General features: G+C 41.0%; 1 protein-coding gene across 1 annotated transcript in view; it reads left to right on the forward strand.

Moving 5' to 3' along the window:
• Positions 1-21,581, forward strand: part of LOC129519435 (cytochrome P450 3A12) — a 37,994-nt gene extending 16,413 nt beyond the window's left edge. Inside the window, exons 5-14 of the mRNA XM_055339939.1 lie at positions 865-978; positions 1,238-1,326; positions 2,506-2,654; positions 5,685-5,812; positions 7,483-7,549; positions 13,869-13,872; positions 14,610-14,766; positions 16,564-16,790; positions 19,614-19,776; positions 21,032-21,581. Of these exons, the coding sequence (XP_055195914.1) occupies positions 865-978; positions 1,238-1,326; positions 2,506-2,654; positions 5,685-5,812; positions 7,483-7,549; positions 13,869-13,872; positions 14,610-14,766; positions 16,564-16,790; positions 19,614-19,776; positions 21,032-21,127 (1,194 nt within the window). The 3' untranslated portion in view covers positions 21,128-21,581. The remainder of the gene's footprint in view (positions 1-864; positions 979-1,237; positions 1,327-2,505; positions 2,655-5,684; positions 5,813-7,482; positions 7,550-13,868; positions 13,873-14,609; positions 14,767-16,563; positions 16,791-19,613; positions 19,777-21,031) is intronic.
• Positions 21,582-27,395: the final 5,814 nt, after the last annotated feature.

A 27,395-nucleotide genomic window follows, 5' to 3' on the forward strand; every position in this document is an offset into this window, starting at 1 on the left:
GAGAGAGAGAGAGAGACACGGCAGAGGGAGAAGTAGGCTCCATGCAGGGATCCCACATGCAGGTCGATGTGGGACTCGACCCTGGGTCTCCACGATCACGCCCTGGGCTGAAGGAGGTGCTAAACCGCTGAGCCACCCCGGCTGCCCGCAACTGATATTCTAAAGAAATAAAATAGAGTGCTGGACCCAGAAAAAAAATATAGTTTTGGAAGCTGGAGGAAAGATTCCAGCTGGTTGGCTTTGTAGGCCAGTCCTAAGCTAAGAAACATAATTATATTTTTTCCTTCTGTCTCTTTGGGGAAAATACAGGGGGGAAAGATTTCCATGTAATTGCATCATTTCTTCATAATAGCAAATGGATTCCTAATCTTTTTTAGTGTTAACTACATTTTTTTTTCTAAAAAAACCACCATATCAAGAAATCTGTTTTTTGAGATACTCACGCTTTAGATACATGTAAAGACAGAACTGGTAGAAGCAACTTACAGTTGACAAGGCTATCTGACTATCTTCCATCAATCCAATTCTATTCAGCACAGCTTAGGAGAATATAGTAGGTGTTAATCATGTGAATTCCCCTGAAGGAGTGGTTTCCCTACCAAATTTTCCCATACCACATTTACACCGAAAAGGAGATTGGAATATAAGGGCTGGAAATACTACAGGTAGCTAGATGCCGCCTTCAGCCTTGCAGGAAGCACTGCACTGGGAACAAATATCTATTGAGCATCTGGCAAAAGCCCTTCTACTAAGTCAATGGTCACTAAAGATTTGTTTAATAATTTCTTCCCATTTAACAAACTTTCCGCAACCTTTGAGACTTCTAAAACTTATTTAGGGCAAAATGTTTTGCTTTGACTCTAGAGTCTTGGTCCAGTAGGATTTATGAAAAGTGCGATCTCTCTGTCTGAGGATGAAGAGTGGAAGAGAATGCGAACTTTGCTGTCTCCAACCTTCACCACTGGAAAGCTCAAGGAGGTAAGAAAAGAAGAAGACTTTTAATTAGGAAGTAAAGGAATACACCTGGGAATAAATATAAAATAAGATCATAGTCCATCTCTAAGTGGTACTCTGCTGCATTTGGGCTTCCTAAAAATAGTCTTTTATCTTCATCTCCTGGAAGAAATATGATAAAATTTGTTATTAAATGTCCCTTATAGCTACATGCTTGTGAAAGTCATGTCATTCTAGTACTCGGGTTTTGGATTTAACTTCAGGTGGTGTACTTTGTGTGTAGATGTTCCCCATCATTGGCCAGTATGGAGATGTGTTGGTGAGCAACCTGAGGAAGGAGGCAGAGAAAGGCAAGGCCATCAACTTGAAAGAGTAAGTAGGAGTGCAGCTTCTGGGATTCCAACTCTGTCATGACACTTTCCAACTGCTGCCACAGAACCCAATTCCCACTGTTTAGTTACCACAGCTGAAGTAGATTTGTGGCGTTACAACAATGGGCCAGCCAAGGAGAGGTAGCTCACCTAAAAAGGCAGAGCAACCAGGAGGGAGAGGGTCTTCTTTTGTGCACATGAGGCAGGATTAATTGATCTGCTATAATGTTACCTTGAATGCCCTGGAAGATAAAAATATATACTTGAATAAAGGAAACATGATTGTACCAAATCTTTGAGTGTAGGAGTTATGGAATGGTGGGAGCGGGGGGTGGAGAGCACTTGGTACAGATTGTGGGCACTGGGTGGGGAAAGTTTTCATGTGGAATTTGGAACAACTTAAACCCCTTCCTGATTTTGTTGCAGATATTAGCAAAATACTAAATATTAACTCTTAAGGTCAATTTTGGTGTGAATTAGTATGTATTTTTAAAGTAATAACATTCCTAGTTCTTCTAGTTTCCAGAAGTGAGTGAGTCCTCAGGGCAATCTCGGATCACTGCAGCTGAGACAGAGTGGGTCATTCAGGAGACTTAGCAGGAGTATAGAGAAGGGGTGGTGTTCCTGGCAGCACAGAACAGGGTGTTGGTGTTCTGTAACATACTATTGAGGAATCAGCTCTGAACATAGAGACTGTGGTAAGAGAGGATCCAGATCAGTTTCAACTTTCTTGACTCCCTGAGGAAGGGTTAATTATTCCATTATTTGTCCTGCTCAGATACTGTGATTATTACCTTCTATTGCCCATGCTCAAAACACACTACTGTAAATTATCCATCTTTGTATCTCTAGCCCTCCATGACTAGATCTCTAGCCCTCCATCTTTGGGTCTCTAGATCTCCATGACTGAGATCAAGCTTCTTGATCTCAGAAGTCCATCTAACTTGCCCTAGAGACCCCATCACCCCCAGGAAAAGGTGAGCTGAATCACTGATAACTCATGAATATCTCATGAGTGAATGTGATGGGATATAGACTCTTCAGATGATCCAGCAGGTGGAAGTGTGGCTCTTGTCTTGCCTGGACATTAGAATCTACATGTACTTCTTGCTGCAGATGTTGGATAACGATAGTAAAGAGGTACTGATTTTAATTATTCGCATCTTTATTTCTCTCACAGTGTCTTTGGAGCCTACAGCATGGATGTGATTACCAGCACATCGTTTGGAGTGAACATTGATTCCCTCAACCACCCACAAGATCCGTTTGTGGAAAATACCAAGAAGCTCTTAAAATTTGATTTCCTTGACCCATTGTTCTTCTCCATATGTATGTACAGTATTATTTTCCTTTTTCTCCTCCCTTTCCTTTTTCTTCCCTTCCTTCCTCTCTCACTTCCTATTGTTGTACAATCTTATTGAGATATAACTTCATATAACTTATAAGTTCCCCTTTAAAAACATACAATTCCATTTTTATGGTGAGTGTTCACTGACCAAGAAATGGACAAAAAATGTATATACCATGAAATTTTATTCAGTCATAAAAATGGAAGGAAATCCTGTATTTGGACTGCATGGTTGGAATCTGAGGACATTACAATAAGTGAAGAGAGTCAGGCAGGGAAAGACAAATACTGTTTGACCTCAATTACGTGTGCACTGAGAAAAATAGCACAAGAACCAAAGTCATACAAAAAGGAGATCAGATTTGTGGCTATCAAAAGCAGGGGTTGGGGGTGGTACTTGAATGATGGTGACCAAAGTTATAAACTTGCAGTTATAAGATAGATAAATACTGGACAGTTAAATACAACATTATACCTATTGTTATTGCTGTTGTATGATGTATTTTGACATATTAAGTTCTAATTCATGATCATTGGATATTTTTCCATTTACATGGGTCTTCTTTATTTCAACAATATTTGTAGTTTTCACAGTATAAGCACTTCCATTGTTACGGCTATTCTTAATCATTCTGTTCTTCTTGATGTTATTGTAAAGGACTTATATTCCTAATTTCATTTTTGGAATTTTTTTGCAGTGTATGAAACAGAATTGATTTCATGTGTTGATTTTGTATCCTGAAACCCTGCTAAATATTAGTTCCAATAGACTTTTATTGCATTCCTTTGGATTTTCTATGTATAACATTATATTGCTGATAATAGAGATGCTTTTACTTCTTTACCTCCTTTATTAATAGCTTTCTTTCTTTCTTTCTTTCTTTCTTTCTTTCTTTCTTTCTTTCTTTTGTCTACTTTTCCTGGCTCAAATTTCTAATACGATGTTGAATAGAAGTGGCAATAGAGACATCCTTGTTTTTGCTTAATCTGAGGGGAAAATATCCAGTCTATATCTGTTAAGTGCAGTGTTAAGTATGAGTTTTTTGTAGATGCCCTTTATCAGGTTGAGGATACTCCTTTCTGTTCCCGGTTTGTTGAGTGTTTTTATTGCTAAATGGTGTTGGATTTTTGTCAAATAGTTTTTCTTTTGCCTGTATTGAGATGACCATGTGGTTTTTTTTAAAAAAATTATTGTTATATTGTATGTATAACCTGGCATTGCTGGGGTTAAACCTCTCTTGGTTGTGGCATATCCTTCTTTGGATATGTTGCTGGGTTCATTTGGCCAGTTATTGTGTTGAGGATTTTGTGATGTCATAAGATGACATGTCATAAGGTACATTGGTTGGTAGTTTTCTTCTTCCTCAATATCTTTGTCTGGTTTTAGTATTGGGTAACACTGGCCTCAAGATTGAGTTGGAAGTATTCCTACCTCTTCTGTTTTTTGGAAGAATTTGTGTAAAATTGGCATTGATTCTACTTTAAATATTTGCTGGAATTCATCTGTGAAACCATCTGGAGCTGAGCTTCTTTTTGTTGGTCCTTTCTTCACTATTAACTCAATCTTTTTACTCATCTTTCAGATTGCCTATGTGGGTTTTTTTTAAAAAATATTTTATTGTTATATATTTGAGAGAGAGAGAAAGAGAACATGGGGGGCAGGGAGGGACTGAGGCAAAAAGAGAAGCAGACTCTTGTTGAGCAGGGAACCTGATTGAGATTCAATCTCAGAACCCTGGGATCATGACCTGAGCCAAAGACAGATGCTTAACCAACTGAGTGAGCCCGGTGCCCCTGCCTGTGTGTTATTTTTTTAAATGTCATCTTCTACTTTGTGTTGTTCTAGCAATTATTCCATTTCATCTAAGTTATGTAATTTCTTAGCTTACAGTTTTTCATGGTATTCTGTATGTCCTTTTTATTTTTGTAATGTCAGCAGTAATCTCGTCTTTCACTTATAATAATAATAATAATTTGAATCTCTTCTCCTTTTTTTGCTTGGTCCGTCTATCTATCTAAAGTTTTTTTGAAAGATTCAGCTTTGCTTTCATTGAATTTTCTCTTGTTTTTTATTCTCTATTTGATAAGTTTCTGCTATTGTCTGTATTACGTGCTTCCTTCTGCTTGCTTTATTTAGTGTGTTCTTGGTTTCTAAGCATGTTTTTGACAGAGAGCAAGGTAGTTGATTTAAATATTTGTTCTTTTTAGAAGTAGGCATATATAACTATAAATTTCCTTGTGGTCACTGCTTTTACTACATCCTGTGAGCTTTGGTACGTGATTTCTTCACTTTTGTAATCTCCAAGTGATTGATTCTTAAGTGCCCTTTTGATTTCTTCTTTGCCCAGTGGCTATATAGGAATGTATTGTGTAATTTCTACAGATTCATGGGTTTCCAAATGTTGTTTGTGTTCTCGATTTCTAATTTTATTCCTTTGTGGTTGAAGGGCATACTCTGTATTATTTACATCCTGGCAACAATTTCTTAAATAGCATGATTAGTTATAATAGCATATTATGGTCTGGTGTTTCCAAAGAGACTCTAGTCCAAAAATAAAAGCCTAAGGGATCAGGAAATTGTTCCTGGGTTCCTTTGGTCACTCCAAAGATGTTCCAGAAGGCACCGATCTGACTGCTCTAGTGGTGGCCTCTATGTGTGACTTGCTCTGGCTCAGCCATTGGCTTGAAAGTTCAAGTAAAAGTCCTAGAAGGACAGACTCCTGGTCTCTTTTATTTTTAAAATTATTTTTAAAAAAGATTTTTTTTACGTATTCATGAGAGATACAGGGAGAGGCAGAGACATAGGCAGAGGGAGAATCTGGCTCTGCACAGGGAGCCTGATATGGTACTTGAACCAGGATCCCACGAGTCAAAGGCAGACGCCCAACTACTGAGTCACCCAAGTGCCTATCCTGGTGTCTTTTAATCTTCTGATTGGTAGACCAAAGTATAATTGCTCCAGGTAAATTTTGCATTTTCATTATGCTTTCCATTGTTCTTTTTCCTTACAGTACTGTTTCCATTCCTTACTCCGGTTTTTGAAATATTAAATATCTGGCTATTTCCAAAGAAAGTTACTGATTTTTTCAGAAAATCTGTAGAGAGAATGAAGGAAAGTCGCCTAAAAGATAAACAAAAGGTAAATCTATTGGTGGTTATATGTAGGTATTCACTTTAAAAAAAAAGATTTTATTTAATTAAGAGAGAGTATGTGGATGAACAGGAAGACAGGTAGAGGGAATGAGAGAGAGAGACTCTCTGGCAGACTCCACACCAAGTACGGAGTCCAACATGAGGCTTGATCTTACGACTCCAAGGTCATGACCTGAGCGGAAATTAAAGTTGGGCACTCAACTGACTGTGCCACCCCGGTGTCCCCAGGTGTTCACTTTTTGATAATTTATTGAGCTGCATATACCCAATATCTGCACTTCTATATGTTTTTATGGTAGGTAGAGAACTGTAGGGTTTAAAGCAGGAGACTTCTAACATTTTAGGGAGAATGAAGAAGGTGGAGGTCAGGGAAGGAAATAAGAAGATGAGTCAGAGGGACTATGTTTAAAATTTATTATTTTTTTATAATAAATTTATTTTTATTGGTGTTCAATTTACCAACATACAGAATAACACCCAGTGCTCATCCCGTCAAGTGCCCCCCTCAGTGCCCGTCACCCACTCACCCCCACCCCCCGCCCTCCTCCCCTTCCACCACCCCTAGTTCGTTTCCCAGAGTTAGGAGTCTTTATGTTCTATCTCCCTTTCTGATATTTCCCACACATTTCTTCTCCCTTCCCTTCTATTCCCTTTCACTATTATTTATATTCCCCAAATGAATGAGAACATACACTGTTTGTCCTTCTCCGATTGACTTACTTCACTCAGCATAATACCCTCCAGTTCCATCCACGTTGAAGCAAATGGTGGGCATTTGTCAAACGACAAATACCCACCATTTGTTTAAAATTTATTAATAAACATGGCAAGTAGTATGTCACTGCATAAACTTCAGTGAGAAAAAAACTACCGCTTTCTTTCAATAAATTGTCAAAATGTAAAAATTACTGTGTAAAATCATTTTCCTGGTAGTGTAATTTTGCCAGATCTTACATTGGCAAAGAATCCCTTCAATTCAAAGCCTCTTATCTTACACCTTCTCCAGGGGAAGGTCCTATTAGGCACCTGGTGGAGTATATAGTCTATGTTAAATTTGACCCTGCCATAGTCTGGAATAGGTAGAAATCTTCTCTGGGCACTGAAGCTGCAAGCTGGCTAAGCCAGCTTTGCCTTCATGAGGCCTGATGGCCAGCTGTAGGACATGTGTAGGACAAGGAGACAGTGCTGATATCACTGAATATTGTGCAGAGTTCTGGGAGGGTGGAACATTGGAAGATGCTGACACAGAAGCTGCTCATGGACTCTGCAGAGGTCAGGGATTGGTCTATGTGGCTATTAAGAATTAAGGCTGGAAGGAAGGACTGAAGTCAGGGACTTTCTCCTTAGCTAGTAGATGTGACAGGAGAGGGATCAGGCAACTCTTGGGCCAGGAAGGTATGTTCAAAAGTCAGAGAAGCTGAGGATCAGACAGAGCAAGATCCAAAAAGCAATGAGACTTAATGGCTGGATTCCTGTCAGGGAAACATCCTGCTCTCCAAGATTTATAGCTGAGCATTTTTGTTCACCGAGGACTCTGGCAACACTAGTCTAAATTCGGGATGTAAATGGGTCGTAGTCTCAGGATACTTCACGTCTGATTTACTTCTGACTTCACAAGTGATTTTTTGCCATGGAAATTTCTCTTTTTGTTTCTAGCACCGAGTGGACTTTCTTCAGCTGATGATTAACTCCCAGAATTCCAAAGAAATGGACACTCATAAAGGTAAGCGAGAAGAGCTTCAGAGGGCCATTGATGAGGTGGCTCAGAAACAGGGGGTGGTTCCAAGGTGTGGAGGAAGATTTTTAGCAGATGGAATTTTGGCAAATTGAAGAAAGAAATATGTTCAGATACAAAAGGTAGACAGAGCATTTTCCAGAAAAACCAAGCCATACTACCTGTTCAAAGCTTGAAGGGGAACCATAGACAAAACAATCTGTGGTCTGCCACAGGGGAACTTGTTTCCAATGTCAATCCTGCAGCCTAATCCAGACCCACCGAATCTGCCTGGAAATTCACATCAAGTCTTCATCACATAAGGAGGTACATGGCCCCAGTGTTGATGACCGTAACTTGAAACACTTGTGGTTATACTTTAGTCACTAGCTTAATCTACTTCAAGTGTTTTTTCCCTTTTTGTAATTAAGAAGTAACTGGTGCAGGTATGTGTACACATTGTATTTCTCTTTGAATCATCATCTACTACTTTTATCATCCATGGATGGTCTTTGACTAAAACTATTATTACTATGATGGTTACAAAATGATGACTCTTTACTTGCACCATTTCTTCTATATTTTGAGTAATAGTCCATCGTTAGGGTCAGCTTTCTATACGTCATCATTATTGTATTTGTTTCTTTATATATGTCGGTATGATCTCTTATATTACTAAGTGTCTTATATCATTTTTTTCTTAGATCCTTGATTCTTTCAGATTTTTTGTCTGGAAGCCCTTTAAGTGGGCACCTGTGTTTTTGTTTTTCCTTTCTTCTTTTTTTATGTTTTCAATAGACTTTGGTTTTTCAAAAGATTTTATTTATTTATTCATGAGACCCAGAGAGAGAGAGACAGAGGAGAGAGAGAGAGAGAGAGAGAGAGAGAGAGAGAGAGATATGCAGAGACACAGGCAGAGGGAGAAGCAGGCTCCATGCAGGGAGCCTGATGTGGGACTCCATCCTGGGACTCCAGGATCACGTGCTAAGCTGAAGGCAGATGCTTAAGTGCTGAGCCACCCAGGTGCCCCAGACTTGATTTTTTATAGCAGTTTAGGTTCACTGCAAAATCAAGTGAAAGACATAGAGATTTATCTCATATTTCCCCTGCCCCACCTACATACAGCATCCCCAATCAAAATCCCTCATGATGTGGTAATTTTTAAATAATCAATATACCTACAACAACACATTATTACCACCCAAAATCCATAGTTTATATTATAGTTCATCCTTGTTGATGTATATGCTATGGGTTTTGATATATATTATATTATCTATATATATATATATATATAATGATGTATATCCACCATTAAAAAAAGAGAGTATTCTGTATCCTTTTCCCATATTATTTTCTGGGCATTACCTTGCATCCTGATGTGAGACATCTCAGATTTCTCTTCTGTTTCCCCTGATGAGCCCTGAACCAGCCATTTCTCCAAGAAACTCTGATTCCTTTTAGTTAAAATGGTATTTAGAAACCAAATCTGGGATCTAGGAGTACTCGTTGCTACTAGGGGTTATTTGCTTCTATTTCCTCTCAGTGAGCCAAGCTAACAACATCAAATATATCTACCCAGCACTGATCAGCACAAATATTTCTTTATCCATAACCCATGATGTAAGTATGCTCTCAGTATTTAAAAGAAAAAAAAACAGACTTAATTTATAGTTGTTTCTATGACAGAAATATTTCCATCATGGTTAATTTCAAGCCATCTGTGATTTGACAACCAGCTCACAAAATTGTTGAATATATAACAGTTGATTCTAGAGGAAAAGGATGGGCTTATTCTATCATACCATTAATCTATCTATCATCTATCTATCTATCTATCTATCTATCTATCTATCCATTTATCCATCTCTACCTACCAATCTATCTCTACTTGTATTCTATCTATCTGTCTATCTATCTATCTAGTTCTACTTTTTTCTCTGATGGAGGTAATATGTTATATTTGCTTGGTCCTGTACAGAAACACTGCACACATGTGATTTTTGAGCACTTACCATGTGGCTAGTGTCACTGAGCTCTGAATCTTATATTGTATTTAATATAACTAATTAAAATTTAAATATAAATAGCCGCATCTGGCTACCTTATTGGAGAGTACAGCCCTGAACTTTTATTATCATGGGGTTTGTGGTAATGGAGAGCAAGAATTTTTTTGTAGAGAGGGAGGGGCAAGATGGCGGAAGAGCAGGGTCCCCAAATCACCTGTCCCCACCAAATTACCTAGATAACCTTCAAATCATCCTGAATATCTACGAATTCGGCCTGAGATGTAAAGAGAGACCAGCTGGAATGCTACAGTGAGCAGAGTTCGCGCTTCTATCAAGGTAGGAAGACGGGGAAAAAGAAATAAAGAAACAAAAGGCCTCCGAGGGGGAGGGGCCCCGCGAGGAGCCGGGCTGAGGCCGGGGCGAGTGTCCCCAGGACAGGAGAGCCCCGTCCCGGAGGAGCAGGAGCTGCACCAACCTTCCCGGGCGGAAAGGGGCTCACAGGGAGTTGGAGCAGGACCCAGGAGGGCGGGGATGCCCTCGGGCTCCCGGGGACACTAACAGACACCTGCGAGCGCAGGAGAGTGCTCCGAGCTCCCTAAGGGCTGCAGCGCGCACGGGGCGACCGAGCAGCTCGGAGGGCTCGGGAGCGGCTCCAGGGAGGGAGCTGCAGGGCGGGAGCGCGAATCCAACAGCGCAGGCCCCGGAGCACAGGGCGCCGGGACACAGCCCAGGATCCCGCCTCCCCCTGGGACAGGCAGAGGCCGGGAGGGCCCAGGACAGCGAGGACGCTCCTGCCCCGAGCTGAGCAGATCAGCGGCCCCGCCCCGGAGCCTCCAGGCCCTGCAGACGGAGAACCGAGAGCCCCGAGCCCCGTAGTTCCTGCGGAGGCTGAATCCAGGCTTCCAGAGTTGCCATAGCAACTGCGGCTGATCCTCCTGGGGCCCCACGGGGTAAACAACCCCCGCTGAGCCCTGCAGCAGGCAGGGGCAGAGCAGCTCCCCCAAGTGCTAACACCTGAAAACCAGCACAGCAGGCCCCTCCCCCAGAAGACCAGCTGGACGGACCAGTGATACTCCCCCGTGTTCCAATACAACTTGTTTTTGGCCACTCTGCACTGAGCAAAATGACTAGAAGGAAAACCTCACCTCAAAAGAAAGAATCAGAAACAGCCCTCTCTCCCACAGAGTTACAAAATCTGGATTACACTTCAATGTCAGAAAGCCAATTCAGAAGCACTATTCTACAGCTACTGGTGGCTCTAGAAAAAAGCATTAAGGACTCACGAGACTTCATGACTGCAGAATTTAGATCCAATCAGGCAGAAATTAAAAATCAATTGAATGAGATGCAATCCAAACTAGAAGTCCTAACGACGAGGGTTAACGAGGTGGAAGAACGAGTGAGTGACATAGAAGACAAGTTAATGGCAAAGAGGGAAACTGAGGAAAAAAGAGACAAACAATTAAAGGACCATGAAGACAGATTAAGGCAAATAAATGACACTCTAAGGAAGAAAAACCTACGTTTAATTGGGGTTCCCGAGGGCGCCGAAAGGGACAGAGGGCCAGAATATGTATTTGAACAAATCCTAGCTGAAAACTTTCCCAATCTGGGAAGGGAAACTGGCATTCAGATCCAGGAAATAGAGAGATCCCCCCCTAAAATCAATAAAAACCGTTCAACACCTCGACATCTAATAGTGAAGCTTGCAAATTCCAAAGATAAAGAGAAGATCCTTAAAGCAGCAAGAGACAAGAAGTCCCTGACTTTCATGGGGAGGAATATTAGGGTAACAGCAGACCTCTCCACAGAGACCTGGCAGGCCAGAAAGGGCTGGCAGGATATATTCAGGGTCCTAAATGAGAAGAACATGCAACCAAGAATACTTTATCCAGCAAGGCTCTCATTCAAAATGGAAGGAGAGATAAAGAGCTTCCAAGACAGGCAGGAACTGAAAGAATATGTGACCTCCAAACCAGCTCTGCAAGAAATTTTAAGGGGGACTCTTAAAACTCCCCTTTAAGAAGAAGTTCAGTGGAACAATCCACAAAAACAAGGACTAAATAGATATCATGATGACACTAAACTCATATCTGTCAATAGTAACTCTGAACGTGAATGGGCTTAATGACCCCATCAAAAGGCGCAGGGTTTCAGACTGGATAAAAAAGCAGGACCCATCTATTTGCTGTCTACAAGAGACTCATTTTAGACAGAAGGACACCTACAACCTGAAAATAAAAGGTTAGAGAACCATTTACCATTCAAATGGTTCTCAAAATATACTCTAAAAACTATAGAACACTTCTGAAAGAAATTGAGGAAGACACAAAGAGATGGAAAAATATTCCATGCTCATGGATTGGCAGAATTAATATTGTGAAAATGTCAATGTTACCCAGGGCAATTTACACGTATAATGCAATCCCTATCAAAATACCATGGACTTTCTTCAGAGACTTAGAACAAATTATTTTAAGATTTGTGTGGAATCAGAAAAAACCCCAAACAGCCAGGGGAATTTTAAAAAAGAAAACCGTATCTGGGGGCATCACAATGCCAGATTTCAGGTTGTACTACAAAGCTGTGTTCATCAAGACAGTGTGGTACTGGCACAAAAACAGACACATAGATCAATGGAACAGAATAGAGAACCCAGAAGTGGACCCTGAACTTTATGGTCAACTAATATACGATAAAGGAGGAAAGACGATCCACTGGAAGAAAGACAGTCTCTTCAATAAATGGTGCTGGGAAAATTGGACATCCACATGCAGAAGAATGAAACTGGACCACTCTCTTGCACCATACACAAAGATAAACTCAAAATAGATGAAAGATCTAAATGTGAGACAAGATTCCATCAAAATCCCAGAGGAGAACTCAGGCAACACCCTTTTTGAACTTGGCCACAGTAACCGGAGAAGGACAAACAGTGTATGTTCTCATTCATTTGGGGAATATGAATAATAGTGAAAGGGAATATAAGGGAAGGGAGAAGAAATGTGTGAGAAATATCAGAAAGGGAGACAGAACATAAAGACTTCTAACTCTGGGAAATGAACTAGGGGTGGTGGAGGGTGAGGAGGGCGGGGGGTGGGGGTGAATGGGTGACGGGCACTGAGGGGGACACTTGACGGGATGAGCACTGGGTGTTATTCTGTATGTTGGTAAATTGAACACCAATAAAAATTAATTTATAAAAAAAAGAATTTTTTTGTATATTTTTTATTGGGGTTCTATTTGCCAACATATAGTATAACACCCAGTGCTCATCCCGTCAAGTGCCAATGTTTATAGCAAAAATGTCCACAATAGCCAAACTGTGGAAGGAGCCTCGGTGTCCATTTAAAGATTAATGGAAAATGTGTATATATATATATACACACACACACACACACGCACATACACACACACAATGGAATATTACTCAGTCATTAGAAAGGACGAATATCCACCATTTGCTTCAATGTGGGTGGAACTGGAGGGTATTATACTGAGTGAAGTAAGTCAATTGAAGGACTAACATTATATGGTTTCACTACATGGGGATATAAAAAATAGTGAAAGGGAATAAAGGGGAAAGGAGAGAAAATGAGTGGGAAAAATCAGAGAGGGTGACAGAACATGAGAGACTCCTAACTCTGGGAAACGAACAAGGGGTAGTGGAAGGGGAGGAGGGCGGGGGGATGGAGTGACTGGGTGAAAGGCAAGAATTTGATCGTTGAATTTACCCATAGCAGCTTCACAAAAAGTGTGACTGGGATATCGGAACTTTGTAGACTTTTCTAGCACTTTTTGCATGTTTTTAGCTGTGAATTATGGGTTTGTAGTGGGTAGGTGCTCTCAGCATCTAAAGGTCCTAACACAGGTTTTGTCAAATAGATTAGGACATGACCTTGCTGAGTTTCTGCCAGGAGCAAATCAAAAGATATTTAATTTATATTCAGAGTGGGGCCATTCACTAAGGAAGGTGAAATTCAGGCCATGATTGCTAATTCCATTCACTGGATTCAATTCGTCTATATTTCATGCTGGTCAGTACATTGCCTTTGATACATTTTTTTCTTCTGCTTCTTTGGTGGCATTAATTAAGCCAGCTCCATCACCAGTCTTTTTTTTTTTGTATATTTCAGTTTGCCAACATATATTATAACCCCCAATGCTCATCCCTTCAAGTGCCCTCCTCAGTGCCCATCACCCAGTCACCACATCCCCCCACCTGCATGAACAAATGAATGAATAAAGAAGATGTGGTATATATATACCACATCTGTGTTGTAGTTTCTGTACATATTGGAGATCATGCACTTGCGAAGTTGTGTGCCAGGTCTTCTACTAGCTGAGACCTCTGAAAGGTATAATCCATGCTTCTCAAGCTAGGTTGTTCACACAAATCACCACATCTCATGAAAGCTCAGACTTTGATTTGATAGTTCTAGGGTGAGGTTTGAGATTCTGCATTTCTAATAAACTCCCAGATGCTGCAGATGCTGATGGTCCATGGATCTCTCTTTGAGCAACAAGAATTTATCAGTAGCCCAATATTGTTCTCTTCACTTTCCACAAATACGTTTAGATGAAAGATCATTCATTTTTTTCCTGACAATTGAGTCTTGGTATCACAAACTCTCTAAGGAAATTTAAGTTCTCTTTTAGCTAGAAGAATATAAACTTTCTTGGGGGAGAATGGTATCCCATGTTACTTACGACTGAAGTACTTTTAGGATCCTCCAAAGGTCATGCTGATAACACCATGTACGTTAGACAGAAATGCCATCTCCTGAAATTACCTATCTGTGTTGGTGCAGAGGGTGGCATTAGCAGGAGCAGATGGCCAAGAATAGTATAGACCATAGGAAGAACCAGATCAAGATAACTTCTGGCTTTTCTGGCTCTGTAAGATAGACATCAGAGTGCAAACCACTCTGAGTTTGATTCTGAATTGCTTTTACATTTTCCCCAAGGGAAATGGGAGTTTCGAATAGATTTCTCATTATCTAAAGTGTGGTTTTTTACATTCACCTGTTATAGCTAAAATGTGTTTCTTCTCCTTTTAGCTCTGATTTGGAGCTGGTGGCCCAATCTATTATCTTTATTTTTGCTGGCTATGAGACCACTAGCAGTTGTCTTTCCTTTCTTATGTATGAATTGGCCACTCACCCTGATGTCCAGCAGAAACTGCAGGAGGAGATTGATGCAACTTTCCCCAATAAGGTAAGTGGGTCATACCTGAAGAAGGGAGTCAGTGTAGGCTTGGTTATGTCTCAGTAATAGATGAGCCCTCAAACCTAGTAAGTTTTCATAAAAGGGATTACTCCTATTTCCACATTTGCGTGTCAGATATGGGCCTTAGCAGAAGATTGGAGTGAGTCTCTGCTCCAGACAGTTATTGGCGATACCAGGTAAAGAGGCTCCATTTTATTATACCTGCATTATCTAGAACCTGGGGACTTACTGTTTGCTGGGTAACAAGGAGCTATGTGTTGCTCACTTGATTTTCAAATGTTTGGCCCTGAACTGACATTTGTCTCATCAGTTCATTCCCCATTTGCAAAATGGTTTCCCGTAAATTCATGAGAGCTGGGAAATATGGGGATCTGCATGGATCCTGGATGAGCAGTGAGTTTCTCTACCACATACCCTATGAAGTATCAACTGTATTATCTCCATTTAACAAGTCAGGAAACTGAGCTACAATCTGTAAAATGTTGGCTCTTAAATATAACACCAAGTGATAGACAGATAATTTCCCTCATTGTTTTCAGATCTCTGCCCAACCTGGAGTTCCCTGTTTATGAAGACACCTGACCTCTGGGTCTGGAGTGACCTATATGGCAAACAGTGAAACTCCAAAGTGACAACTAGGAGACTGTTCCAACAACAGAGGGTGGGGTTGAGAGTAGGGTTCTGATCCCCTTATTACTTTTCCTAAAACTGAAATTTATGTCTAGAATTGGTAGCATCCAATTGTAGCCTTCTCTTGCCCTATTTGGTTTGAGACGAACTAGTGTCTCCCCAAATTATACTTTTTCAATATAATGTTCCTCTCCAAATATTGTATATATAATTGAAAAGCTAGGAAGCAGAATATTTCATATGGAGTATTCTTTTTAAGATTATTTATTTATTTATTCATGAGATACACTGAGAGAGAGAGAGAGAGAGAGAGGCAGAGGGAGAAGTAGGCTCCATGCAGAGAGCCTGACTTGGGACTTGATCCCGGGTCTCCAGGATCACGCCCTGGGCCAAAGGCAGCACTAAACCACTAAGCCACCCAGGCTGCCCCAACAGAATTTTTCAACTAGAAGAGTTTATGTAGAAGAGGGGATATTTTCTGTTGCATGTTCTCCTTTCATGGTGCAGATATGTGGCCCCTGTTTTGAAAGGAATCAGTCACTTCAACATATTTCACTTAAATTAAGGGTCATAGGCAAGGGTAAATAAGACAAAAACAGAGAGGGAGACAAACCATAAGAGAGTCTTAAGTATAGGAAACAAATTGAGGGTTGCTAGAAGTGAGGGGTTGAGGGGATGAAGTAACCAGGTGGTGGACATAAGGAGCACTAAATGTAATGAACACTGGGTATTATAAGCAACTGAGGAATCACTAAATTTTATCCCTGAAACTAATATACACTATATGTTAATTAAATGAATTTAAACAAAAAATTTTAAAAAGATCAAGCGTCACACTCTATTAGTCACTTTTGTTCATATGAGGAAGAAAAACCACTATCTGGTAATGGGAAGGATTTCAGGTCCTGTGTAGGGGATTGTCACAGTGGTCTCCCCTAGTCATTACTATTGCTCACAGCTATTGCTCACAGCTATTGCTCACATGTCAGTGGGCCATTGAGTAGATCAAAGGACATGGTAGACATTCAAATGTCTATAAATACCCTTATCAAAATAAGTGATTCTTAGGTGTTCTAACACTTCAGTAGTAGTACATAGAGTGCTTTGAGCATTGATCCAAATCTCCATTTATCTAAATCTGTTTCTTCCTTCCAGGCAGCACCCACTTATGAGGCCCTTGTACAGATGGAGTATCTGGACATGGTGTTGAATGAAACTCTCCGATTATACTCAGTCGCTGGTAGACTTGAGAGGGTCTGTAAGAAAGATGTGGAAATCAGTGGTGTGTTCATTCCCAAAGGGACAGTGGTGATGGTGCCAACCTTTATTCTTCATCAAGACCAGAATCTCTGGCCAGAGCCTGAGGAATTCCAACCTGAAAGGTACAGGGAACCCTGCAAAGGGGAACCCACCCTCACATTGGAGGATATTCTGTATCTTCTTAGTATAGATGACAATCGTGTGGTGGTACAATGATTTATTTGTACATTTTTTTATTCTTAGAAGTATTTTTCTTGTTACAAAATGAACATTATTGTCCACATTTTACAAACTCTAGTTGAGAATAAAGAAAATTAACATCATCACCAGTCACAATATATCAGGATTATTAATCATGTGATGTATGTCCTTGTGGATATTTTTCTATGCATATATAGAAGCTTAAAAGTTAAGATGGCATTATATATTTTTGAGGTACTGAGTTAATGTAACAGTAAAGTATAAACAACGTACCATATTTGTGTTTGTGATTCTATGTGTATACATAAAATACTTAACCATTATCTTAATTAAGAAAATGGGACTTTTTGTTACTTTAGTGTTTGTTTCTGTCCTCTTTAGCTCTCTGGATTTACTCCTTAGATTTTCGCATTCTGTGTGTGTAACCCTGCGCCACCATGTCTGCTAGGTATAGTGTGAGGACAGAGGCTGTGGTGCTGAGAGTTCACATCCCTGGCAGGAGGAGCAGCAGCCTGAGGACAGAGTGTGCTGGAGACCTGATAGGTCCTGTGCTGTCTGTGGTTGCAGTTCTAAGCATCTCTCATCTCTCTAGTATCTAGGATTTATCCAAAGTGAGGTCATCTGTTCTCTAGCCATTTAGACATCCTCCTTGGAGGGGTCTTGAGCTTTCTCTTCTGGGAATTCAGAGCAGAGTCTGGCTTTGGGTAAGCCTGAATTCTGCAAAAGTCCATGCTTTCCTGTTTATTGTATTGGTGGGCAAAATTTGGATGAGTTTTTAGAGACCTAGATGTTTAGCCTTGACTCAAAGTCCCCGTTGGCAGAGCCCTTGTCTGGTTGCATAGTGTCCCTAGTGCTAGCAATGCGTCTACACATAGTACTTGCTGAAAGAACTTAGAATTGACCAGTCATCTGTTTTCTGGACCAGGAGACCTGATGACTCCCACAAGCTCAGCTGTTCAATCTTCTGTAGCTTCTTGAACAGAAACCAGAGACCACTCCTGGTACTTCTTCATGATTCATTCAGCCATGAGAGGAAGTACTTATTATCTATGTGTGTTAGGGACTGTGCCAGGCAGTGAATCCATGTATTAAAAATGCCAATTATGGATAAGTTTTTAAAAAATATTTTATTTATTTGAGAGTGAGAAGCAAGTGAGCATGAGCAGGGTGAGGGGCCAAGGGAGCGGGAGAAGCAGACTCCCTGCTCAGCAGGGAGTCCAACATAGGACTTGATATGAGGACCCTGAGATCATTATCTGAGCCAAAATCAGACACTTAACCAACTGAGCCATCCAGTTGCCCCTATTATGGACAATTTTTTTTGTGAAAATTTTTTACTTACTCCAGTTTCAACTCCTTGATGTGTGACAACTAAACAGACAGACAACACAGAACTTTATTACTTTCAATGCTTTAAATTACTTGGAAAATAAGTCACCTACTGCTTTGACATTAGCAATGTGACATGATACTCAAACAGCAATAATTGCATGTAAGGCTAGCCTAAAGAAGGGAGGAATGGGACAAAAGTCAATTGACTGACTGGTGTGTAGAATAGGATTTCATTTGTTTCAGGAGGATAGGGAAGCATTTATGGACAATTTTTGACACAGGTACAAATATATTCTATAGACACAAGTGTGTGAAATATTTTTAATGAATCTATATGTGCCCACCACCTGCCAAACAACCACTAACCCGTATCAACTGCCCCATCCACACACCATTATAATACCTAGACTGTTTTCCATATTACTTTTTTTAAAAAAGATTTTTTATTTATTTATTCATGAGACACACACACACACACAGAGAGAGAGAGAGAGAGAGAGGCAGAGACACAGGCAGAGGGAGAAGTAGGCTCCATGCAGGGAGCCCGACATGGGACTTGATCCCGGGTCTCCAGGGTCACAGCCTGGGCTGAAGGCAGCACCAAACTGCTGAGCCACCCAGGCTGCCCTGATTTCCATATAACTTGAAGGCATATCATCTATAAACATTCCAGTATGTTCTTCATGATATAAGGAGTTTATTTTTTGATATAAGGAGTTTAAATAATACCTCACTAAATGCCATTATCATTTCCCCAAATCCACATATTTCCTTAATATAAGTATTAAAGAAAGAATTTTGAATAAAGTGTAAGTCTAACCCTCAAGGAATTTATAGTCTCTTAGAACAGATAGACAAGCCTCAGTGGTTATAGTGAGTATACATAGACCTGAGTATGATTATAATGCAGTAGCATCCTGTGCCAAATTAACTCATCTGAAAATTTGTTCTGTGTAAGTGGTTGGGAGTGGTCCTAGCAAGGAGTGTAGGGATGTGAAGGGAAAAATAACAAGGTAAATCATAGGAGGCATTTCTCTATTTCCTTTTTCTATGAGCATGTGACCAACGTAAGTGAGAATGGAGGCGCAAACCTACCTTTCCTTCAGTAAGACTCATTTCCTGCTTGCCTTTCAAAGTGTGGACATCTCACCACCCTCAATATAATTCTAGTGTCTAAGATAAGTCTTTTCAATGGCATTCATCTCATGTCCTCAGCAAGACTGAATGCTTCATAGAGCAAGGAGTATCCAATGACCTGTAGTTTACAATTGTCACAGCAGAATAAGCATAGCAGGATTAAAGGAACCAGCCTATCAAATTTCCAATATACTCCTGGTTGAGAACCCCAAACAGGTACCTCTTGTGATTTTTATGATTAACTAACTTGTTTTCCACTTCCATTGTGGAGCCAGGTTCAGTAGGAAGAACAAGGACAGCATAAATCCTTATACATACCTGCCTTTTGGAACTGGACCCCGAAACTGCATTGGAATGAGGTTTGCAATAATGAACATGAAACTTGCCCTTATCAGGGTCCTGCAGAACTTCTCCTTCAAATCTTGTAAAGAAACACAGGTCAGAGAGATAACTTTCTGCATAAATAGTGTTTTATTCTTGTTTTTTTTTAAACTAAGAGATGTAGGATAGATGTATGTATGTGTATATTTGGGAATGGGCTCATTTATCCCTAATAATTCCTTCTATCACCAGAGAATCTATTTAGAGTTATTGTGACTTTTAAGGGTCCTTCAGCTCTTGGGTGCCATATCTATGGTTTATGATCACCCAACTAAAAGGGTCATCTGTCAGTGCATTTTGCATGACATGATTATGTGCAGACCTTTGATCTTAAGCAATGTTTTAAATTTCTTTCAAGTCCGCTGAAAGAAAGGGAACATGTTATGCATAATCATGATATGCAGTGATAACCATGACATGCCTTTTGAAAGATGCTTTTCTCCATCACAATTTACAGATGCTCTGGTGACTAAGGTTCTCAAATCCTTGCTGTACATTGAAATCAGTGGGTTCATTAAAAAATACTGATGCCCAGATCATCTCAGATATTCTAACATAATTCACCCAGAGTGTGGCTTTTTTTTTTAATTGGAGTTCAATTTGCCAACATATAGCATATCACCCAGGGCTCATCCCGTCAAGTGCCCCCCTGAGTGTGGCTTTAAATGTGCCCCCTTTGATTCTCACGTGCAAGCAAGGTTGAGAATCACTGGTGTGAAGCATGTCTGGCAGATATGAAGGAGGCCTGCAGTCCAGGCCATCCTGGCTACTTGGCTCCATCTTCTGTAGACTGGCTCCAGTCAGGCTGTGTTCCCTTTCCATCCCAGTCTGTCATCATAAATGGATGTTTCCATGGGAGAGAATACAGGATGGTTAGCATTGTAGATGTCCAGACAATAAAATGTGTAATAAACACTCAGGATGACCTTGCAAGTTTCAACATATACAAAATAAACTGTCACTTTTCAAAATTGTTTGCCGTAATGGCTGAAAATCTCTTAAATTTTAAACACTTATCCTTTTTACTTAAAATTTAGATCAAAAAAGAACACAAACCATCAAGGGTCTAGAGCCTGGTACAGAGTAGGTGCTCAAAAGATATATTTGTTGAATGAGTGATGGGTGAATGCTTACATGCTCCTGTCTTGACACCTTACAGAATAATTTCAACATATGAGAGATATATGAATCTAAAAGTAGTATTTATATATTTGTAATGCATTTTTGTCCTTCATATATCTTGCCCGCTTTGCTTCTGTTGTTAGCAGGATTTTCATTGATTGTTTCTCATATACTTGTTTAACTGTTGCAGATCTCCCTGAGAATAAATACTCAAGGGATTATTCAACCTGAAAAACCCGTTGTTCTCAAGGTTGAGCCAAGAGATGGGAGTGTAAGTGGAGCCTGACTTTCCTAAGGACTTCCCCTTTGTTCTTTAAGAAGCTGGATCCCAAAATACCAGAGACCTCAATTTTCTTTATGAGTAAAACCCAAAAATGAAGATGGGCTTCACGTACAGCCTGTGATGGATGACTGGGAATTCCATACATTCATTTAGCTTTCTCCGATGTCTATGTCAAGCATTATATATTGTGTAAAAAAGTGACTAATTAAGTGTCAGACATGTAGACTCAGCCTATCCGGTTCACACAGACTACCCCCTGTTTGTACCATCTACTCCCCTGAGAACTGATCAAGAATAAAAATTTCTCAACAATTTTGTCAACGAACTTTAATAGAAACAAGGATTATTATTATTATTATTATCTTAAAGATTTTATTTATTTATTCATGAGAGACACAGAAAGAGAGAGATACAGGCAGAGATACAGGCAGAGGGAGAAACAGGCTCCACGCAGGGAGCCCGACGTGGGACTCGATCCCAGGTCTCCAGGATCACACCCTGGGCTGAAGGTGGCGCTAAACCGCTGAGCCACGCAAGCTGCCCAAAAACAAGAATTATTGTGGTGACTGTGGTAATGATGTTTATATAAAATGTCTTATTTTGAACATTTTACATTAAATATTACTCTGAGTGAGTCAATCAACGTCTCTTTACAAATGTATTAACTAATGGCTTCATGCACATTAAGGGGGAATACACAGAACTGATGAGTGAGAGCCAGTGACTGAATATTTTGAACATCACAGTCATTGAGTGGATGGAGCTTGTTCAGAACAAGTGATGTGATATGTTAGATAGATGAGTTAATCTACTGTGACTTTGCCCATTGCTCAGAAAGTTTTCTTTTTAAAGAATTTATTTATTTATTTATTCATGAGAGACACAGGAAGAGAGGCAGAGACACATGCAGAGGGAGGAGAAGCAGGCTCCATGCAAGGAGCCTGATGTGGGACTCGATCCCAGGAATCCGGGATCATGTCCTGAATCGAAGGCAGATGCTCAACCACTGAGCCACCCAGATGTCCCCATTGCTCAGAAAGTTTATTAATAGTTTAATTCTACAGGTTTTTGGAGCACATTGTTGTGCCCAAGATTATGTTCTGAGAAACCACCAAGGAGCTGACACCGATGCAAGTACATGAGGGTTTATTTACAAGCTCCAGCTTGGGTCCAAATATACTCCACACAGCAGAGCAGGGGCTTAGACCCCAAAGTGGGTTACAGCTGGGTTTTTTATGGGCTGGTCTAGGGGATTTTCAGAAGGGGTGGAGGAATTTTTTCCATTCCAATATGGGGGACAGGGTAGAGGAGTTTCTTAAGATCTGATATGGGATTCTCTGCCAAGGGCATTTTGAGCTCTGTTGTCTTTCTGATATGGGATTTCCTGCCGAGGGCATTCTGCAGTTTTTCCTGTAAAGTTCAGCTCTTATTCACAGGGGCCTAAAATGGCTGTACTTGTGCTAATGCTAAACTTGAGGCGAAATGGCCTTAATTTACTCAGCCTCCACAACATATTTTTTTATAATACTCAGTTGAGGCACTTAGTATTATATTGTTAGTTTTGAGCTAACATTTTCATCTCTCTACCCTGTGTTCTGGTAGGTGGGAAACATGCTTTGTCTTTCTATTCCAGCCTCAGCTGGGGAGGTGGGCGAGGCGGGGGTTTGGGGTGACTGGGTGACGGGTTCTGAGGAGAGCACTTGGCGGGATGAGCACTGGGTATTATACTATATGTTGGAAAAATCAAACTCCAATAAAAAATATACCAAAAAATAGATTCTAAAAAAGAAAAAATAAAGTTATATTAATGGTGAAAAAACAAAACAAAACAAAAAGGAACAGGAGGATGTGGTGGCACATCACCCAATAGGATGTGATGAGAAGAACATAGCATCACCTCTGGGATATTCTTGCCAACAAGAGAAACCTGAAAGTGTGGAGGCTGAGAAAATTAAGGCCATTCCATCCTAAGTTCAGCATTAGCACAAGTACAGCCGTCTCAGGCCCCTGTGAATAAGAGCTGAACTTTACCTTACTTCAGTTAAGCCCCATATTAGAATCAGAACAGAGCTCAAGCCAATGGCAGAAAGTCTCATATCAGAATGAGAACAGAGCTTAATGCCTTTGAAAGCCCCATATCAGAATGTAAACAGAACTTGAGAAATTCCCCCACCCCTTCTGGAGGTCCCCTAGACCAGCCCATAAAACTAAGCTGGAACCCATCTCGGGGTCCAAGTCCCTGCTCCGCTGTGTCAGGTATACTTGGACCCAAGCTCAAGCTTGTAAATAAACCCTCTTGTGTTTGCATTGGTGTCGGCTCCTTGGTGGTTTCTCAGGCACCTAATCTTGGGCACAACAAAAGTAGTTCCCAAAAAGATCAGACAAACCCAAGCTGAGGAATATCTACTCCTAATCTGTAACTGGTGTGTAATCTTCTACAAAGTAAAGGTCCTGAAAGCAACAAAAAAGAAAAAAACAAGCCCGAACAGATTCACTTTCCCACCAACCCCACCTCATAGCAATCATAACTAATGACATTTTCACCTGTCCCAGGAAGGTGAACTTTTAAGAGTCCTCCTGAAACTTCTTGATGGGCAGTAGTCAGTCATCTACAGGATAGAAACCCTGTAGGTCCACCCCCCAGAAAGAAGGGATCCTGGCCTTAATCCTTTCTTTTCCTTCTATGCACTTCTTGCCCCACCCTCCTTCCTATAAAACCCTGCATTTTGTACACCTCCTGGGAGTATCTGTCTACTCGCCAGGTAGGATGTGCCAATTCATGAATCACTTAATAAGGCCGATTAGATCTTCAACTTGTCCTGCTGGATTTTTTTTTAACCAAAAGCTAGAGATAGACTAAGGAAGTGTTCCAGATTGAAGTAAAGAGACAACAGAGGGGGACATGTACCTCAGTCTGTAAGCAGGGTTCTTCTATAATAAGGACATTGTGGGACAGTTGGGGAAATTGAGAGCTCTGATGGTTACATGGCAGTAATGTGTTAGCCTCCCTTTCCTGACATTGATGGAGAATCTCTTTGGAGGAATTGCAGGGGATTATGAAATATCAGGTCGGTATTTTACTCTGAGATGGGTCAGGAACAAAGTTCCTGGAACAGACTCTTCTGGAAGATTGTGATTTTTGGGGGGAGAAGTAGGTCACAAAAGCAACTTGGGCCTACGTTGCTCATCCCCATAGTCTGACTTGTATTGTTAAATACAATGAGGCAGTACCACACAGTGATGAGAGATGGGGAGCTCTGAGGCTGGAGTTCCTAGGGTTTGAATCCTAGCTCAGTTCTAGACATTTCAGTGGCTTTGGGTAAATGAGGAAAAGGTGCCCCCTTTGCATAGCTTGGCCTGCAGGACTTGGGCTGCTTTTCAGCACCTTTATGCCCCTTAGTTGAATGCCACTGTGCACATACTAGCTTGGGCTTTGTCGTTTTCCAGGCTGGGTCCCTAAAGGCAGAGCCAGAGTTGGGGATTCTGAAGCAAATGGTATCCTGAGACAGTGCTCTCAGGAGAAAGGATTGAGGCGAGCTGAGTAGAGCGGGACAACAAGCTGAGCAAAGCTGTGGTCAGGGGAGCCTGATCTCATGGGGAGCTTTGGAGGCAGAAATGTATTACAGAATCAATATCACTTTGAGGCAGGGGCTGTCATTTTGTACCCCATCAGTGACTGCATTCCCACCCCCAGGAGGCACCAACTCCTAGGTGAAGTGGATTCAGTTTGGCCAAGGGTGATTCTCCAGAGAGTAAAGCAGCTATGAGCTAAGAATGAATACTTCCAGAAGCCTGGGGATGAGTGTGCTGCCCAGTGACAGGAGTCTAGTACCTTGCTCCTCTATAGACACTTACACGTGGGACCATGAACTAATTAACACCTTCCTGCCTCAGTACTTAGTGCCTCAGATTGTGTAAAATAGGGGAATAATGGCAGTGACTATCTGATATGACGATGAAAGTAGATGGTGTGTGTGGGAGGTATTTAAGACACACAAGCCATGGAGCATGCAGTGAGCACGTAATCAATGTCCCCTATTACTTTCATAACTGTATTATCCTCAGTCCTCGGGGGCCATGTTGGTCTGGACATTTGGGCTCCAACCTAGTCAAGTCCAGCTTCAATCTGCCATTTGAGAAAGTAATTGCATACATCTCTCCCAGAGGTTTAACTTAGAAAGTACTGATGTCTTGGCTGATGTTCTTCAGGAAATTTCAAAGAACAATATAAATCACCATTCTTTATATATATATATATATATATATATATACATATATATATATATATATATATTTCTTATTGGAGTTCGATTTACCAACATATAGTATAACACCCAGTGCTCATTCTGTCAAGTGCCCCCCTCAGTGCCTGTCACCCAGTCACCCCAACCCCCCTGCCCACTTCCCCTTCCATCACCCCTTGTTCGTTTCCCAGAGGTAGGAGTCTCTCAGTTAGGATGTTCTGTCATCCTCTCTGATTTTTACCACTCATTTTCTCTCCTTTCCTCTATAATCCCTTTCACTATTTTTTATATTCCCCGTATGAGTGAAACCATATGTTTGTCCTTCTCCGATTGACTTATTTCACTCAGCATAATACTCTCCAGTTCCATTCTTGAAATGTCTTTGTCAATAGAGAATAATGTGTATCACTGATACGGAATGAGGAGTTTTCAGCAGGGGCCACCCTCAACCATTCCACACAGACCCACCAGGAAGAGCTGGATTTGACCTTGCAGGGATTGGTCCTTGTGGTACTTTACTATCCCAGCTGCAGGAAGAAGGGCTCTCCTTGTCACCACAACCCCCCACCCTTTCTCCTCACAAGAGCTCTGCAAATGAGAAGCTGCCACACTTCTAACTCTGAGGTTACTCCAATGAACTCCAGTTTATAACAGCCTTCCCAGCTTTCCTTTTTCTCCTGAAAAAAAAAAAAAAAGCATACCTGCCTTTTGATCTTCAAATTTGGCTATGGTTTTGCTGCAGCTTGTTTGTCCTGGATTGCAATTCTCATTTATTTTTAAATAACTCCCTTTTGGCTGGTTTAAAACTGGGAGTTTTCAGTTGTATAGTTCACAGTCATCACAACTAGATATGGGCAGTGTTGGAGGCAGAAATGCACTGCAGTGATTGGAGGGAAACACTACTACTGTGTTCATGTGGGCTCTCTCAGCCCTCTCTTAGAATTGCTTTTCTGGTGACAGAGTTCTGCCCATTGTATCTGGCCATGTTCAGGCTGTGCAGTGCTCAGGTTGCATGAAAAGGTAGCATGAGAGCTGCTTCAATCTTTGGGCGTCAAAGATAAGCAGGGCCAGGGAAATGTCAAGTCAAAATTAGCTAATTCAGGGTTTTCCCTTCTCTCCTGTTACAAACCTGCTTCTGCAGAGTAGGTGACCATTCACTGGACTGGAAGTTCACATCCATGTGTAAGCTTCCATATTCACTTCTGTAGGCCAAGAATTTTCCTCACCATAGAATCTTGTTTGAAGATGCAAACCGTTTTTATAAGTGTGGTAGTGGAAGTCTCATGTCATTATATAGGATTCTGTCTATCATCTATTTACCTGCCTCTATCTCTTTATCATCTATCCATATTTACCTACTACTTATCTGTCTTTTCTATCTCTCTATCTCTTTGTTGTATGTATCTTGAAACACAGAAATTTCTGAGGAGCCACAGGTTTCCTGGCCCAGCTGTTCGAATGTCTCCAACTGAGACTTGGGAAGAGAGTCTTCAGGATGACCTCAGCCCTAATCTGTCTGCAAACACATGAGACTCCAAACAAGGGCTGACCAGCTGAGTCCAGTCCACCCCAGATTCATGGGTAAAAGAAAAGATTGTCCAATCCTTTGGGGTGATTGTTATGCCACATTAAATCATTTGAATATCCCTTTTTCACTTCGGGAGAGTCAGATTTATAGGACCCAGAAGAGAGGTGCCAATTGTGGGAAACTGGAAACTATCACCTTTCATTTCCTGTGAATCCTGGAGGCAGCAGTGGGGGTGTGGGTGAGGTAAGAGAAAGGAATGTTGGTGTCTAAGCAGGGGTGACCCTTAGAGTCCCATGGATCAGGGCCAAAGGAAGAAGTGAAAGGACTGACTATTGAGAACCTGAAAGTGTTGGGTCTCCTTGAAACCAAAGCTTTGTGCCCTCAGCATGCCTCTCAGTAGAGCAACATTGTGATTGTAGGGATAGCTAGCTTTGAAGAACACCCTACTGTCTCCTGGTATGTATTTTCCATCCCATGGACAGAGCTGACCTGGGAAACC

Source organism: Nyctereutes procyonoides, unplaced genomic scaffold, assembly GCF_905146905.1.
Source record: "Nyctereutes procyonoides isolate TBG_1078 unplaced genomic scaffold, NYPRO_anot_genome, whole genome shotgun sequence".
Taxonomy (NCBI): Eukaryota; Metazoa; Chordata; class Mammalia; order Carnivora; family Canidae; genus Nyctereutes; species Nyctereutes procyonoides.